Source organism: Onthophagus taurus, chromosome 3 (genome assembly GCF_036711975.1).
Source record: "Onthophagus taurus isolate NC chromosome 3, IU_Otau_3.0, whole genome shotgun sequence".
Taxonomy (NCBI): domain Eukaryota; kingdom Metazoa; phylum Arthropoda; class Insecta; order Coleoptera; family Scarabaeidae; genus Onthophagus; species Onthophagus taurus.
In genome coordinates, this window is record NC_091968.1 from 16,824,465 (window position 1) to 16,842,924 (window position 18,460).

General features: G+C 34.8%; 2 protein-coding genes across 3 annotated transcripts in view; one reads left to right on the forward strand and one right to left on the reverse strand.

The window, feature by feature from the left end:
• Positions 1 to 18,460, reverse strand: part of LOC111417700 (major facilitator superfamily domain-containing protein 6) — a 63,585-nt gene that overhangs the window by 5,329 nt on the left and 39,796 nt on the right. The window contains exons 1-4 of one of the 2 annotated variants that reach the window (XM_023050060.2): positions 4,961 to 5,096; positions 4,273 to 4,386; positions 3,926 to 4,212; positions 3,480 to 3,789 (exon numbers count right to left, since the gene is read on the reverse strand). In XM_023050060.2, the coding sequence (XP_022905828.2) occupies positions 3,480 to 3,789; positions 3,926 to 4,212; positions 4,273 to 4,339 (664 nt within the window). In that variant the 5' untranslated portion in view covers positions 4,340 to 4,386; positions 4,961 to 5,096. Of the gene's footprint in view, positions 1 to 3,479; positions 3,790 to 3,925; positions 4,213 to 4,272; positions 4,387 to 4,960; positions 5,097 to 18,460 lie in introns of those variants that run through there. The other variant, XM_071194905.1, reaches the window with a different exon arrangement.
• The window catches only part of LOC111417702 (Transferrin 3), a 31,689-nt gene continuing 29,819 nt past the window's right edge, over positions 16,591 to 18,460 (forward strand). Inside the window, exon 1 of the mRNA XM_023050062.2 lies at positions 16,591 to 16,854. Coding sequence (XP_022905830.2) covers positions 16,776 to 16,854 — 79 coding nt within the window. The 5' untranslated portion in view covers positions 16,591 to 16,775. The remainder of the gene's footprint in view (positions 16,855 to 18,460) is intronic.

An 18,460-nucleotide genomic window follows, 5' to 3' on the forward strand; every position in this document is an offset into this window, starting at 1 on the left:
AATTGACATCACCACCAAAAACTTTAAAGAGATAAGCCACTTTCTATCTCCAGTTGTACAGAGTGAGTAACGGGAAGCGGATGTTTTTGAAAGACGTCATGAAGCATTTTCCATTTAGTATTCGTCATGCCGCTGGAGAGTCAAGAACACGGCATACTTATAGCACAACGTAAAACTAATAAATAATTCAGACCGCTATGCCAACAACATGTTTGAAACCTATTTCCCACCTGAACTTTGCAGAAGACGAATCAACAAAATAGAGTCACTGCCCACACAGATTGAGCTTGCATGACGGCTGTTCGAACTACATTCCCTAATCATGTGATTTCACGGTTTGGAGATCTTCTAGTTTTTCCACGCTCATCCGATCTTTCCATGCGCGTATTTTATCTGTTATATTATATCTATCAGTTTTTAGAAATCATGTATATATGAAAGAAAACTACGCGTACTTGAAGAATTAAAGACTATGTAACAAAATCGTAGAAATCTATGAAGAATTTTTGAAAAGAGTGCATGCTAACTGGTAAATTAAGTGGTTGTTTCTATGAAAATAAATGTTTTTCTTTTAAAAAGTCTGCAGGAAGAAAATTACTGGAACAGCTCCATAAAGTATCAGCATTCTTAGACCAACTGTAAGGATAAACCTTCAAAAGACAAAAATCTTGAGGCCGGATGCTCCCTAGTTTTCGACAAAAATTATATAAAATTATAGAAGTTGTAGAACACTGCGTCTACCTTGGTCACGACATCAAGCTGGGCCAAGAAAACCAGATCATCGAAATAACAAAAAAGATAGGATTGACAAGGACAGCGTTTGGAAATCTTAGGTTCATCCTCTAAAATCCAGCCATGCCTATTAACCTGAAACGGAAAGTGTTTGAGTTCTGCGTACTACCGGTAACAACATGTGACCTAGAACCCACCGCGCTCACGAAAAAAAGGTAAAGTACAAACCAAAGAACCATGGAGGCAACAATGCTGGGGATCAGTCTCAGAGACAGAGTGCACAATGAGGAGATCCGAAGATCACAGATGTAGTGGCGAGGATTATTGGCCTGAAGCGGCAATGGCCAGGACATGTTGCAACGCAAAGTGCAGATGGCGGAAAAAGATCATCCAGTGCTTGCAATATATTAGAGTAAATATGATGACAATTCGTGTAAAAATTTTTGGTCTAAACATAAATGGCTAAGATATGGGCCTTCAAAGTTAAGAAATTTTTAAGCATTTCCAATATGATTTGTCTTAGAAAGATTAAATTTGGCAAACAGTGCAATGTTCTCATAAGAAATCATTTAAGATTACTTTTGTAAATATGTAAATACGGAACCAATACTATACAGGCTGTTCACAAACGTTATTTCCTTAAAACTTTTTTATTATGTGGTAAACCCTTAAATTTTGCAACTGATTCTAAAAGCCTATTTCATTTTAAAATGAGGTTCACTCTTTGAAATTTTTGATTATACGCATCATTTTATTCACACAAAGATACAACCTCGATTTGAAATGTTTTCATTAATCATAGGCCTACGAAAACAAATTATAAGTAAAACAGTAAAGCAACCCGCAAATTATTACCCAACATTTGTTAATTATTAATAATTGTTTAAAATGGTAAATAATTACAGTTTTAGTTAGCAAACTGACATAGTATTTTTAACGTTGGGAGAGTATTTAGGCAATGCTAATGCAGTGGCGAAAAGACATTGCAAAAAATTTCCCAACCGCAGAAAATGCAACAATAACGATCAGAGGTCAGTTTGTACCCCCGAACTAGAAGAAAACATTCTGGATTTTGTGACAGATCGTAATACTATTACTGCACTAGTGCTGTTGTAGTACTATTAGTGTTGATATAAGAAGACATTTCGGAATATCCAAAAGTACGGTTTGACGTGTCCCACACGAACAGCAATTGTATCCATCCCACTTGTCGACAATAGAAGAATTAAAAATTGCTGATCATCCGTTGCGAGTAGGTACAGTTTTGCCAAATTATGATGGAAAAATGTACTATTGATGCGTTTTTAGAAAAAAGAATGTTTAGAAATTTCTTAACTTTGAAGGCTATGGGTTTAGACCAAAAATTTTTACACGAATGCCATCATTTTTGCTCTAGTATTTGTGATTAAAATTATGCCACGACTTACAGAAACAACTTGTGGATACACTGAAATACATAAGAAAATCACAGAAATCGCCGAAAAAACTTTGGCAAAACCTAACTTTCATAAACGACTTCAAATTTGTGTTAGTGAAAATAATCAACATTTATCAGACATAATTTATCCCTCATAAGCATTCCATAATGGCCTAGTTTAGTGATTAGAGTTATGCTTTCTTGAAAAACATCCGTTTAATTATTGGATTTTCATATACATATAACTTTGATAAATCCTAAAATATCGAAAACTGAAGCCAAAACATTCCATGAACGTTAGCGTAGATGTGCACGGAATTTGGGCCCAACTTATATCAAGATGCAACTTTCTTAATTGTCTACCGTTCAAGGAATGTTTAATTTATACTTCATACCTAATGATTTGTCTAGTTAACACTTCAATATCGGGCATTAGTGGACCAAATAGCCACATTAACCTGTCCCTCAGTTCGGACATAACCATTTTTCAAGCAGAAGTTCTTGCTACAAACTTCTGCACCGCTTTGAACCTACAAATGTAACAGAAAGGTGCATCCATAAACATTTTCACAGACAGTCGAGCCGCCTTAAAAGTAATTCAGGCCTATACGTGTGACTCTGCACTGATCAGAGAGTGTACCAGCAATCTGAGAGAACTCGCTAGGGGCTGGGTTCCAGGTCACAGCAACATTGAGAGCAATGAGAAGGCGGACAGCCTGGCAAGAGAGGCAGCGAATACGCTCTTCGTTGGTCCCCCACCTGGTTGTGGTCTACAAAAAAGCCACCTAAAACAAGTAATCAACAGTTGGGAGGCCTCAAACGTAACCTTATGCTAGAAAGAACTTCTTCCAGGTCACAGACAAGCGAAGAGTATGATAACTCCATCGCAAAACAAAACCAAAGAGGTTTTATGCCTCAGCAAAGGAGATCCAAGCACGTTCTGAGGTTACCTGACCGGCCATGCGCCCCTAAAATAGCACCTCTTCTACATCGGACAAGCTGAGGATCAAACTTCTAGACTTTGCAACGACGAGTCAGAAACAGCCGAACGTATACTATGTAATTGCGTCGCCAGAGGCCGTCTAAGACACAAAATTTTCGGTAAAGCTCTCTTGACACCTACCGACATAAAGGTACAAGACCTTGGAATCAGGTTCATTAAGGACCTACATTTGCCCTAAACTTTTGGAGGGCTAAAATTACAATAGATCTTATAGGTGGCGATAACGAGAAGGGCCGCTCTCCTCAGCCTGGCAGTAATAATAATAACACTTCAAAATACGCAAAACATTAAATTAAAATTAAGTTAATAAATAAAGTTCTTTCTTACCAATTACATCAAAACAAATTGCATCACTCAACGAGTTCGTCACATTAAATGAAATCATCCCAATTGCCATAAAGATCAAAAACATCCAAAACTCGGGCGTTGAATACAAACAATTACTGTGAATTTCAACGTCTTCGGTACAATGTAAATTACAAGTTGCGTTACAAAAAATTGGATAAGTATCGTAACACACGTGAAGATCGTCATTACTGCCATTATTGTTTATTAATAATCCAGTAAATTTATAATCCGTATGTCCATAACAATAACACGTTACTCCTTTTGTGTTATTACAAGAATATTGAATCATCTACAATTAAAAACAAAAATAATTAATTTTGACCGAATTTTCTTTTTTAATTTTGATACAAATTTTGATAAAAAAAGTTAGTTTAAATAAATTTATAATGGTAACCAAAGTACCTATCTTTGTTAGAACTACTAACTGAAACATTGCATAAAGTTGCTTCTTCGCAATTCAATGTTTTCTCGAACGTATTTATCGATCTAGTCGGAATTATATAAAATAACCCAAACGAGATGCTCATCGTCAAAATTATTCCCATAAAAATTGCTTTTCTGTAATTTCTATAAACATCAACGACCATTCCAAAAATCGGTTTGGCCACTAAAAATATTAAAGGCAAAATTCCGGTTACAGTCCCCATAACAAGCGGGGAAATCCCCATTTCTCTTCCGAAAACGGTTAGTTGCGGCAAAATTGGTCCCATTGCTACAAAATCAATAAATTTTGTATTTATTATTACATCAAATTAATTTTATTTATACTTACACGCCATGAAGAAAAAATAATGGGCTTTAATAGGAAGTAATTTCTTGTTGATTTTCCACCGTGCCATTTTTATTATTTTGCCACTTATGAAATGTAGAAATGAAACATGTATTTCTGGAAACACAAAAGCAAATAATAAGTAAAAAATATGTGTGTGGCCAGACACAATAGAATCCGTTTATCTTTTCTGATAATACACACTGGTTATTAAACAAATAAGGAGGCTAGAGATAAATTCTATAATTGTATTGATTTTAATTTATGTTTAAATACGTTTAGAAACGATTACTTTAAGATTATAATAAATTAATTTACTTATTTAAAGGAAATAGATTAAAAACAATTTAAAAATAAACCTAAATTCATCGAATCATTTTACAAGATTATGCAACTAAACAAACAGATGTTCGTATAAAAAGTTATCTAGCTTTAATTGTTTACAATAATCGCATTTCAAGGTAATAAATTATGAATTTAATCCTATGACACACAGCGAAATATCCGAGTTACATAAATGTGTAAATTTTTTAATTATTAACGCTCGGCTAGATGAAAATTATTAATTAAATACGTTTCGCAAAACTTGTTTTTCCTCGATTTGAATAACCATACAAACAAACTCTGAAATACTTTCAATCTCTTTACAGTCTAAATTTAGCGTTAATAAACAACAAAGTAAAACACTTACACTAAACTAGTAAAAACTCGACTTTGAACTTGATATTGTGGACGCCCACTAAAGATAAATCACTATCGTATTAGTTAATGGAGGTCATTTAGGATTTAATTACTCTCGCTACTGTTTGACATATTATTTAAAAATGGTTTAGATAACTATTTTTCTTTGGGTTGAACGCGTACGATGCTTTAAGCACGTTTTTTTCGAATGAAGTAATAAAGTAAATATCGTCGTAAATTTGTTCCTAAGAAAAATTGTTAAATCAAATTGAATTTATTTGTAAAAAATCTTTCTTAGAAATATTGTACTATTTTAAATAATTGAAAGGTGTTATTTTTATGACTTAAAATATATTGAAGAAATACAGGAGTCCATAAATTCCGTGAGCAACGATTATGTAATAATTTTTGCGGGTTGTAATGACATACTAAAGAGTAGTATTGTCTAAAGTCCAAAGTACGCAAAGTATGTCAAAAGTCTGTCTAAAGTCCAAAGTAATCAAAGTCTGTCTAAAGTCCAAAGTAGTCAAGTAAAGTTGTCCAAAGTCTGTCAAAGATTACAAATGTTATTTGCGAGTCGATTCCCTATTGGCAGGGGAAGGATAATATAAATAATCAAATTTACCATTTTAATATGCAAATGTATAATTATCTACGAAAAATAGATCCTACGGGAAACAGTTATGTAGAAACAAATTCTTTAATTCTTTAATTGGTCTGGTAAACGTAAATTATTATCTTATATTGCTAAATTAGTTATTAATATCAGCAAAAAAGTTGGCTGTTCCAATGATCAGAACTTAATTAGGGTAAATGTGGTCGAACTTGATCGCGCACCAAACAAACCTTTGCTAAGTGCCCCCGATTTCAAGCCGCTAAAATCGCCTGGAGGAGAAGGAACTCTGCCTATCTTTCTGCAAAAAGGCTTAGAAGACCTTCTCCCAATAATAATATCCCTATATGTAGCTAGCTACAGCTTTAGCTATATACCCACTCTATGGAGGAAAGAAAAGGTGGTCTTCATACCTAAAGGTGGTAGACGTTCAAACGCGGACCCCAAGGCATACAGACCAATTAGCCTAACTTCATTTCTCCTCAAAGGGATGGAAAAGGTAATCGATCAATACCTAAGGAATGAAGTGCTTGTCACAAATCCACTCCACCCTAGCCAACATGCTGACCAGAAAGCAAAATCAACAATTACCGCTCTCCATCCTTTGACTAGCATTTTAGAGGAGGCAATTGCAACCAAAGAGACAACCCTATGTGCTTTCATAGACATAGAGGGTGCGTTTGATAACACCTCATATGAATCCCTAGAGAAGGCTCTAAACGTAAAAGACATACATCCGTCGACAATCAAGTGGTGTATAGCCATGTTGAAAAGTCGACAGATCACAGCCAGTCTGGGAGGCGAGTCGCTGACTATACAGGCGTTAAGAGGATGTCCCCAAGGGGGAGTGCTATCACCTCTATTATGGTGCCTGGTAGTTGATGACTTGATGAACACCCTAACTAAAAACGGATTTAAGATACAAGGGTATGCTGATGACCTGGTAATCACAATCCGAGGTAAATATGATTCAATCATAACTCAGCTAATGCAGAAAACCCTACTACTCACCAGTACTTGGTGTAGAAGCAATGGGCTCAGCATCAATCCCAATAAAATCGAGATAGTCCCTTTCACTCGGAGAAGGAAGCTACAAATAAAAGCACCCTCCATTTAAAGCAGAACTATTAACCTCAAAACAGAAACCGGGTAATACTTGACAGTAAACTAAACTGGATAAGGTCACACTTAGATAAGGTGAGGAAAAAGGCCATCATGGCAAACCAGATTTGCCGCAGGCTCCCAGGAAGGAACTGGGGTCTCAAACTACAAATGGCTCATTGGGCCTACGTAGCAATAATCAGACCCATGGTCGCCTACGCCTCATTGATTTGGTGGCCAAAAACAAAACATAAGACAGCACAACAACAGTTGGAACAAATCCAGCGGTTAGCATGTCTTAACATAACGGGTGCAATGAGATCCTGTCCAACGGCTGCTTTGGAAACCCTACTCGGTCTCACACCGCTCCATTTATATATACAAAAGGAGGCAGCCTTAAGTGTCTTATCACTGAAAACAGTTTCTTCACTCAAGTTGATGCAGGGTAACCTCAGAGGACACCTCGAGATCCTCAAGGACCCATGTCTAAATCACCTGATTGAAATTAAAACGGACCTCATACCGACGGAATACAATTTCAACCAACCGTATAAGGTCATATTTAGAAGCAGGGATGATTGGGCTCAACTAAAAAGAGGAGCCCTAGCCTGGTACACCGATGCTTCAAAGACAGTAAGATCTGGAGTAGGCATGGGCATCAGTGGACCAAATAGCCACATCAAATTGCCCCTCAGCTCGGACTTAACAATTTTCCAAGCAGAAGTTCTTGCTATAAACTTCTGCACCGCTTTGAACCTACAGAAGGGACAAAAAGGTGCATCCATAAACATTTTCACAGACAGTCGGGCGGCCTTAAAGGCAATTCAGGCCTATAGCGTCCGCACTGATCACAGAATGTACCAACAACCTGAGAGAACTCGCTAAGGGCAATGATGTTACCCTATGGTGGGTTCCAGGTCACAGCAACATTGAGGGCAATGAGAAGGCCGACAAGCTGGCCAAAGAGGCAGCAAACACGCCCTTCATTAGACCCCAACCTGGTTGTGGACTACAAACAAGCCACCTAAAACAAATAATCAACAACTGGGAGGTTTCAAAGATAGCCTTACGCTGGAAAGAACTTCCAGGTCACAGACAAGCGAAGAGTATGATAACTCTGTCGCAAAACAAAACCAAAGAGGTTTTATGCCTCAGCAAAGGGGAACGCTCTCAGGCTACCTTACCGGCCATGCGCCCCTCAAATACCACCTCTTCCACATTGGACAAGCTGAGGATCAAACTTGTCGACTATGCAACGACGAGTCAGAAACTGCTGAACATATACTGTGCAATTACGTCGCCAGAGGCCGTCTAAGACACAACATCTTCGGTAAAACTCCCCTGTTACCTACCGACATAAAGGTTCAAGACCTCAGGACAATACTAAGGTTCATTAAGGACCTACATTTGCCCTAAACCTTTAGAGGGCTAAAGTTACAATAGATCTTATAGGTCGCGGTAACGAGAGGGGCCGCTTTCCTCAGCCCGGCAGCAATAATAATAATAAGTGCCTCCGAAAATTGTACTCAAAATTTTCCAAATTTGCGTATACACGAGGAAATGTCTTAGCTATAAGTGATCCGATTGTAAATGACTTATGTAATGGCGATGTTGATATGTCAGGGATGGTTACATCTATACTACACTATAATGTGCGAAGTTTGCGTAGTCAGAGTTTTAAGTTCGAGGCTTTTCTTATAGATTCAAAATATAGTATTTTATGCCTAAACGAGCATTGGTTAAATGAAAATGAATCTAACATTGTAAAGATAACTGATTTTAAAATAGTTTCCGGTTTTTGCAGATCGCTGCACTCACATGGTGGAGTCGCTATTTATGCTAGAGAAACAGTATCCCTCAGGCCCTTGTCGTTTGATATTGTGAGTTACTCAAATGAGGTGGACTTTGAGGTTGCAGGGATTAATTATAATGACATACACATTTTTGACTCTTTTATGACGAGATTGGACATGGTATTGAGCAAACTAATGTTGAATAGGAATATTGTCCCGACCGGCGATTTTAATGTACATTTTCATAAAGTATGTAGAGAGGTGGAGATGCTCTGTTCCTTATGCAGATCTTATAGCTTGGTCAGGACAAATTATGAGAATACCAGAAACGCTGCATGTTTGGACAACGTTTTCACAAATATTCGCAAGTGTTTTTATGTGGCCAGTGTTGTTGGCTCATGCTTGTCCGACCACTTGGCTATTTGTTTTAAATCTATAGATCCGATAAAGCCCGCAGTTGCAAAAAAAATAACAACCTATAGACCTGTTACAAAGCTTGGTCTATTTACTTTCTATAATAATGTTGCAAAGATAAACTTTGAATTTGTAGATTGCGTTGCAATGGAAATTAGTGACAAGTATTCCATGTTTATACAAGAAATCACAGCTGCTTTAAATGCTAGTTTTCCAGTTAAAACAAAAATGTCTAATACTCATTCTGAACTAAATTTGCATAATTGCATAATAATTTGCAAAACTTTTGTCGTTGCAACAGTAACATATACACCTATAATGAAGGACTTCCCATGGGATCACCACTAAGTGGCCTGATAGCGGACATATTTTTGGATAAAATAGAGAGAAACAAAATAATTAATTCCGAGAACTCATATAATAAATACATCATACTCTGGAAAAGATATGTAGATGACATATTCATTATTATAAACACCAAAGATAAAACCATCATAGACAATATTCATAAATACATTAATTCACTACATGAAAACATCAAATTTACCATAGAAGAAGAAAAGGACAACAAAATAAACTTCCTGGATTGGACAATTGACAGAACCGACAATACATTCAAATTTGACATATATAGAAAGATTACATAAACAGATACAATAATACCCTATAATTCTTTTCATGAACATTCACAGAAGACAGCCTCATTGAGATCATACATAGAACGTGCACATACAACAACACTGACAACCTGAAGAAAGAAATTAAAATCATAAAACAAATAAGCACCAATAATGTTTTTCCAACATTGATAATTGACAAAATCATTTAAAACAACAAAATAACAATAACCTTAGAAATCATACCTCACTTAACATAATACAAGAAGAAAACCCTAAAATATACAGAAGCATAACATATCAAGGACACTGTTTTGAAAAACTAAGGAAAACTTTAGAAAATATAACATACAACTGACAGCAAGATGCAACAATACAATAGGACAAACACTGATTAATAACAAGGACAAGACAAATAAATTAGAAAACACACATACATAGGAGAGACAGGTAGAGCACTAGGAATTAGAATAAAGGAACACAAAGTACGACCTCAATCTAACTTTGGAAAACATCTGAGAGAAAACACAACACATGAATTCGACGGAAACAAAGACGCTACAATAATACACCAAAAAAACAAAGGAAACAATCTCGGAATATTAGAAAACTACGAAATTAATAAATTCAAACACAACAAGAATCACTAAACGAACAGATACAGGCTACAACAAGACACCCCCATACATGAGCCTACAAATCCCATTTACCTCACCAAAAAAACCTCCAGACGAACGAGAAGCTCGGAACACGGTAATATTCTGAGTGTTGGAACGTCCTGGATCCCTTGATTACCACTCCTATCTTTCCTATCTTCCTACCGACACCCCCTTTTCCCACCTTTTTCCTTGTATAAGATATTGTCACAACATTTTCATTAAAAATGTTACTTAGCATTTTTAGTTTCTGAACACCTGAGGACAGTTTGTGAATTTGTTGCTATTTTCTGTTTTGCCTTGCTTGTGGGATCTTTTATTGTTTGTAATGGTTTAAATGACATTGACACGTGTTCAGAAGTGGATACTTTAAAGTTTTTGAGTTTTTTGAGTTTTCGATAACCCCCTAGACGAACGAGAACCTCAGAACAAAGTAATATTCTGAGTGTTACAACGTTCTGGATCCCTTGATTACCATTCCTTATTTCCTAATTTCCTATTAACACACCCCCTTTACCTTTCTTTATAAATTCTTTTTATTTCAAAAGATTTTTATATTTTTATAATTCATTTTTAAGAAAAGGTTTTTCCAGTTTGCTCTGAACATGTGTATGTTTTCATATTGCAATTGATTCTTGGCCTATGTCTGATAATTTTTATTAACATTAACAAATATTCATATTATTTTAAAAATATGTTGATTTTAATTTTTAAGAATATTAGTCCATAGATTATAATTTTTTAAAAAAAATTTAAAGTTTCAAAAATTTTTTTAAAAAACCGCGATCACAACTTAATGTAATACCAACCGAATAATGATACAACATAACCTGAAAATTACAGACTTTCACGCCTAAAATTGCCCACAAACACTAAAAACAGCGTGGGTTTATATAAAAGATTAATTTTAGTGATTTGAACGTTAAACAATTACATCTAACTTAAAAAGAAGCGAGAAACCGAATGTTATGTTTAGTAATAGAAAAGAAATCATATAATGTAAGTTTATTTTATGAGTTAATTTTATTTTTATGAAGCTTTAAATAAGAATAATGATATAATCTTAAATTTTCCTTATCTGTAATTAAATAGGTGGTTTCCTGAGGATGGCGTCAAGCCGAAACCGGTAGAAACCAAAAAATAACAATAAATACTATCATCGTTAAAGTACAACATTTATTTCTCTCCACTTTTATTAAACATACGGTGATAAAATAAACAAATATAAACAAAAATGTGCACACTAAATGGTTTTTATAAGCGTTACCCTGAACTTGTTGGGCGGCACGATATACAAAGGCATAGGAGACTGTATCGTCAAGTAATAAAAATAAATAAAAAGTATGCTAATATCGACTATATAAAAATGCTAAAAATACTTAAGTTGTCATGTAGAAAGTAATTAATAGCAACAAATTATCAAATAAATCTCCCATCGATGAAAATGTTAATGCAGATGATTTCAACAGGTTTTTTAGCAACGTTGCTGAAAGTATTATTTCACCCATCTCGATTAATAACTTAATACGTAAACTTATGGAATTTGTGTTGCGTTGCTTTGATGATAGGTTATATGCCCAGGTATTCTTTTACGACCTGACAATGGCATTTGACTGCGTCTCCCACGACCTTCTTCTGCGTAAGCTCTATCTGCTTCATTTTGATAATAATAGTGTGAGCTTAATAAAATCCTACCTAGTAGATCGCGTTCAATATGTTACATATAATAATCAATCATCTGGTAGTTTGCTTAGCAAGTACGGAGTTCCACATGGATCGGTTCTCGGCCCTATATTATTCATAATATTCATAAACGATCTGTTAATCCTTAGTAATAGTAACAACGAAATTATTCTTTTTGCTGATGACACTAGTGCATTGCAGAAATCTGGTAACCTGTGTGATCTGGAGCAACTAGTTGATGAATCCCAAAAAAATATTTTGAAGTGATTTTCTGAGAATCGTCTTAGTGTGAATGAACACAAAACACAGTCCCTAATTTTCTCATTGAGGCCACAAACTTTAAATGACAATAGCTCAGTTAAATATCTCGAAATTCACCTTGATGCCAAAGTTACATGGGAGGAGCATGTTCTTCATTTGATTAAAAGGTAAATACCAGTATTTATTTGATTCGTAGCTTAGTGAGAGTGTTTTTTTACATTTCTATTCTCATATGACGTACGGCATTTTGTGTTGGGGGCATTCTGCTCACGCTTCACTTGTCTTTCGTATTCAGCGAAGATGTGTGAGAGTTCTGGCGGGCATGGGTTACGCGGAGGGTTGCAGGGCAAAGTTTATTGAATTTGGAATTCTGACTTTTCCTTGTGCGTACATTTTTAATTGTTTACTGTTTATAAAGAATAACTTAACTGGTTACAGCAAAAATCGGGATTATCATTCTTATAATGCTCGGAATAAAGGTGACCTTGTTTCAGATTTTACTCGAACGACAAAGGCTAGATATGGCGCAATTTTTTACGGTTTAAAATTATATAACGCGTTACCAGAACGAGTAAGAAATTTGGAAGCACTGAAATTTAAAGCAGTACTAAAAAGGTATTTACTTGATAAGGCCTTTTACAGTGTGAATAAATTTCTAACCAGTGATTTTACTGAATTAATGTGACCATCTCGCCGTTTTCATTGTCACCCACCAATTTATATTTATTCCCTGTTCGCTGTTTAGCTAGTGCATATATTTGTTATATACTGTTTTTCCGTCATAACAAGAAACTATTGTGTTTGTCTAAATAATGTATATTTATATTCTGTATTTTCTGCTGATGTATGACTTGTGATAGCTTCGGCTGACATATCATCAATAAAGAATTATTATTATTATCAATAAACAACACAATTAAAAAATTAAATAATGTTATTATACAATGTAAACTTAAAGTTAAACTTTGAAGCCGGAACGGGCTACCGACCGAGTCCTTCTGCCCATGTTACACTGATTAGTCATCTTTTAGGAATCCACGATTTTTTTGTAAATAGTGTCTAAATTTGAAGATTGGAAAAGAGGAGAAGGGTTTGAGGACATATTTTTGTAAGCTTTTTGTGCGAGGAGCGATATTCGTTGAGTAATGGGAATAATTTTAAAAACTCCTACCTGGTACACAAGTCAAGATGCAGGTGGACCGTGATGTTTCCTTAATTTATTTTTCTAACTTGCTATCGGAAAGTAAGCGAGCTGATATGAGATTACTTTTCCAAAGGAAAATCACATGTATGTAACAGACCGGCCCAGCAATCGGCAAGAAGTTTGATGTAAAAAGACAAGGCTATCACGAAGAGTAGCGAAGTTACTCTAAACAATTGTCAAAATGTTAAAAGAAAGTTGTGTGATACATCAATAGAAGTTACAGAGGTAAAAAATCCCTATAATAAGACATCGGAAGTTTACGTCATAAAGAAAGCCTTTACTGCAATCACTAGGCTGCAAAAAGAATCAAAGAGATAAATCGAACAAAACATAAACCTGTCCAAAGAGCATTCAACAATAACACATTGGAACGAAATTGAAGTAGATATCATAGTGGATAATATTAAAAAAACAAAAAAAGGTAAATAATAAAACCAATAGTAACGTATGCAGCTGAAACCAGCGCCGATACAAGCGAGTACTGTAAGAACAATAGTGGGAAAGACAAGACGAGATAAAGTTAGGAACAAAATTGTAAGAGAATTTTGTGGATTTGGAGATGTCATGAGATTTGCTAGGGAAAAAATAAAAAAAATGTAATGAATACTTCCAAAGAGTGGAAGAGACCTAGCTGATCAAGACAGCAAGAGAGATTAGCTGGAAAGAGATCCCGGAAGATCAAAAAAGTTACATTTCTACCTCTAATGAAACACCATGAATGATACGTAAAAAGCAGGTACAACCTGAATATAAAGGTGGGTTCATGCAAAGTGTTTTAGTTTTAGTCATAGTCATAAGCGTTTGCTTTAGCTGTAGTTATAAGGAAAGGGAAGAAGTCATTATGCAATAATGACTGGAAAAGAATCAGATGTGCAACAAAGAATTAATAAAGCACAAAAACTGCATTTAGTGATTAATACTAATATGACTTATACTCAATTTAAGAGTAAGTAAATCGTTAAATAGTTTCGAAGAGTGTTACGTAAACAGTTAGTAGCAAATTTACCTATGTTATGCGAAACGGGATGGCGGGCCGGTAGTGAAATTATTAATTAATTAATAAATTTGTTAGACAGTTTAATGCTTAATTTATGCTAAGATGTAACAGGAAAAATAATAGGTGATAGTAGTGAAATAAATGACATTTGGATTAAACATAGAGACTGCTTTAGAAATAGGCAACAGTCCACCACACCAAAGAGAACATGGTGCCATGGAACCTATATCAATCAGTATGATTCAAAACGCAATTACTGCGCCAAAACATGGAAAGGCACCAGGGATTGATGGCATACCATCAGAAGTAAGATCTGGCAAGAAGAAAACTTGCCTGACGAATGGCAAAATGCAAAAAATGAACAAACTTTCATGTCGAATTTTCCGCGGCATCGGCATTTCGCCCCTGTGCATGAGGTATAAAGTGCTTTCGACCAAATGTATTAATAAATAAATAATAAATATATTAAATAATGCCTGGGCATAAGACGTTGACATAATATATTTGTAGATTTCAGACAGGCGTATAATTCTATCAAAATGCTTTGATATACCAGCAAACCTGATATGGTTTATACAGAGCACCTCGGCATGCACTGAAACATGCGTACACATAGAAGGCCAACTAACAGATCTCGTTCATATCTCACACGACCTAAAACAGTGGTGGACGGGCACCCACCCAGCTTAATCTGGCTCTGGAATATGTGATAAGGAAAATGGAGGTAGAGAGATCAGGTGTATTAATCAACAAGTCTATGAGGTCTATTTGTTGTAACTTATGCCCTTCGAAGGTTTAGAGAAAATTTAGGTCCTTGATAAACCTTAGTATTGCTCCAAGGTCTTGTTCCTTTATGTTACTAGGTGTCAGGCTAACCTTTCCGAAAATGTGTGCCTTAGTCCGCCTCTGGTGATGCATTCACACAGAATATGTTCAGCAGTCTCTGACTTGTCGTTGCATAAAACCTCTTTAGTTTTCTTTTTCGACGGAGTTATCATCATCTCTCCGCTCAGCTGTATCCTGGATGTTCTTGCCAGCTCAAGGCTACATTTGAGTCCACCCATGTCCTAATTACCTATTTTGAGTGGCTTTTTTGTAGTTCACAGCCAGCTTGTCCGCCTTTTCATTGCCCTCAATATCTTTGCGACCCGAAACCTACCATAGGGTAACTTAACTATCCCTGGCGAGTTTTCTTAGGTTACACGTGTAGGCCAGAATTACCTTTAGGGCAGCTCGACTTTCCGCAAAAATGTTTATCGATGCCCCTTTCTATCCCTTTTCTAGGTTCAAAACGGTGAGAAGTTTAAGGCAAGAACTTCCTGAACCTGAAAAATGGTTGTATCCGAGCTTAGGGATAACTTAATGCGGCTATTTGGTCCACTGATGCGCATACCTACTCAGGAACCAACTGTCTTTAAAGCACTGGCTCCTCTTTTGAGTTGAAACTCACCCTTCGTCCAATCTTCCTTGCTTCTAAACATGACTTTATATGGCTGGTAGAAATTATAGGCTATTGGTATATTATCTGTTTTAATTTCAATCAAGCGCCTTAGACATGGGTCCTTGAGGATTTCGAGATGACTCCTGAGGTTATTGTGCATTAGCTTGAGTGAAAAGCATGTCTTCAGTGAAAAAGCACATAAAGCTGCCTCTTTTTGTACCTATATACAAATGAGTCAGAAATCAGGAGATCCATTCTGGCCAATACAGCATATTTCATCAGACTCCAGCATTTAAGATGGGCCGATTATGTGATTAGAATGGGAAAAAAGAAAATGCCTAGGCGAGTAATCTGTAGAATGATGCAAGGATGCATGTAAATGTCTTTTAAACGGTTTTCAATCAATTTGTACAATTTTAATTGTTATTAATTATAATTATCTTACATACATTAAAAGTTATTACTTATTTTTTTTTTGATTCATGCACATTTTGTATTAAGCAGTTTTCATTGAACTTTGTTAAATTTTTTCTAAATATTAATTGATTTTTCAGATGCTGAAACTATATTCCCGATTTCAGTTTAATAGCAATAGATTGTTACAATGTTCTGATAAACATCAATTATCTGTAAGAATTATTAAGGCTTTCAATCTTTGAATTATCTTAATGCATATCGGCTCATTGATCTCAACTTCATTTAAATAAATGGATCCAAAAAATCCCCGGTTAATGTATAGCTCTATATTCTTGAGCAAACACGTTTTATACCGTCCAGATTATCAAAAAAGAACGCCGAAGGAAATAGTGGGAAATCCGTTGGCCTTCAAATTGTCCAAGATATGCTCGACTTCACACGACGAACAAGATACAGTCATAGGTTGGACACAGAACCGAACACCACTTCAAATATATACTTCCATGTTCACGCGCGATTTTGTGACCAGTTCTGTGGTAACTTTAAGTGAAGCAAAAACGAAACGGACAACGAAAAAGAACTTGAGTAACCAAGTCAGTAAAAAGGATTAAAGAAATTTAAATAAGACATGGAAATGGATAAATTTAAATTTACGCTAATTTATTTGGCATTTCTCTCAACAACCTGCACATTAGTAAGCGCTAAATGTAAGTTAATTTGTTATTTTAAACCACAAAGGTGCATCAGTTGATTATGATAATTCGAAAATTTTTTAAAGTATAATTATTAAAAAGAACGTGTTAACCTTGGTGGGTCAACTTAAATTTCTTTTTTTTTCGCGTCTTTAATGATCTTCAACGATCCACTAAAGACTTGGTAACCTTCGGGGCTGTTTTCTAAAGGAGTTTTAAAGTTGTCGTTAAGGTTAAACAAATTAATGCATAAATAGAGTCGTTTATATAAAAAGTGAAAACAAACGTAATTGGTTTTAAGAGGTTTCGGTTAATGGAACGAACCTCAACCTAGATTTTGTAATTTTCGGTTTCGATCGGAAGTAGTAACCTTTCAAATTTTGAAACCTTTTGTATCTTGTTTTTTTCAATTAAAACTTTGAAAGTTCTTTTTAATAATTAATCTCGCTTTATATGGAAAAAATCAAGGTAAATCACTCTGTCAATCATTAATCACATTGATGATTGTTCTAGGAATAAATTGTAATATTTAGAAAAACATCTTTCAAATCCAAAAGAATCTCCTTACCACAAATTTAAACATTTTAAAATGGCTTGGAATATTATGTTTTATTTATTTCATTAAACTAGATAGTATGACGGAGTTTCAATGAGTCAGATTTTAATTAGTGATGGATTTACCACAACATATTCTATATAATTACATGTAAACAAGTAATTCCCACTATTCTCAACGAGTTTATTACCGTAACGAATTATGAATGTAGTTACACAGTAATTATAGAAAAATTTATTATAAATTTGGTATAAATTATTTTAATTTTGCATGAAGTAATATGTTTATTTAAATGATTACTTAACATTTGAGTATTTACTTCGATGTTTGCAGATTTAAATTTGTCATCGATGATATTTTATTCGAAAAAATATTGAATTGGCGATTTTTTAATTTTGCTTGTACAAACTTAATTTTGCAATTGTCGAATTCATATTTAAACACTTATTTTTAATTAAACTACTTAGTTTAAATGGAAATAATTGTTGGCAATTAGTTTCCAATTACAGAAAGAGTTTGCAAATTACACAAAGTTATAAAGAAAAATAAGATTTCTTATCGTATCATTTCATTATTTTTTGAGACATAGTGTAAACACGCCAGTGGTCGACCACTTAAGACATAATGCAAATTCAAAACCCAATAAAAAATAGACCTAAAGGCACATGTTTGTTCATGTGTTAATTTTTTATTTGGTCTTGACAAGAACATATGCTCATTTATTAAATCAAAAATTATAAACATAACAATCAACTTAAAAAAATTTACAGGGTCAGCCAAACTCGACACCCCACCTCTTTTATGGCAAATAGGTAAAATTTTCGAAAAAAAAAAATGTATACCATTTTAAATAGTATCTTCTCAGCTTTAAGAAACGTCGCGACGTACACAAATAAATTTTTTCAACGAACACATTTTTTTCTGTTTATAAATAGGATGCCTATATAATTCTTAGCAATATTGAATAAAAAAGGTTTTTTTATATCTCTAATAGTTTTTAATATACAGGGTGTATCACGTAATAGTAGAAAAAATTTGAGGGGTTATAGGTCTTCTCTTTCTGAA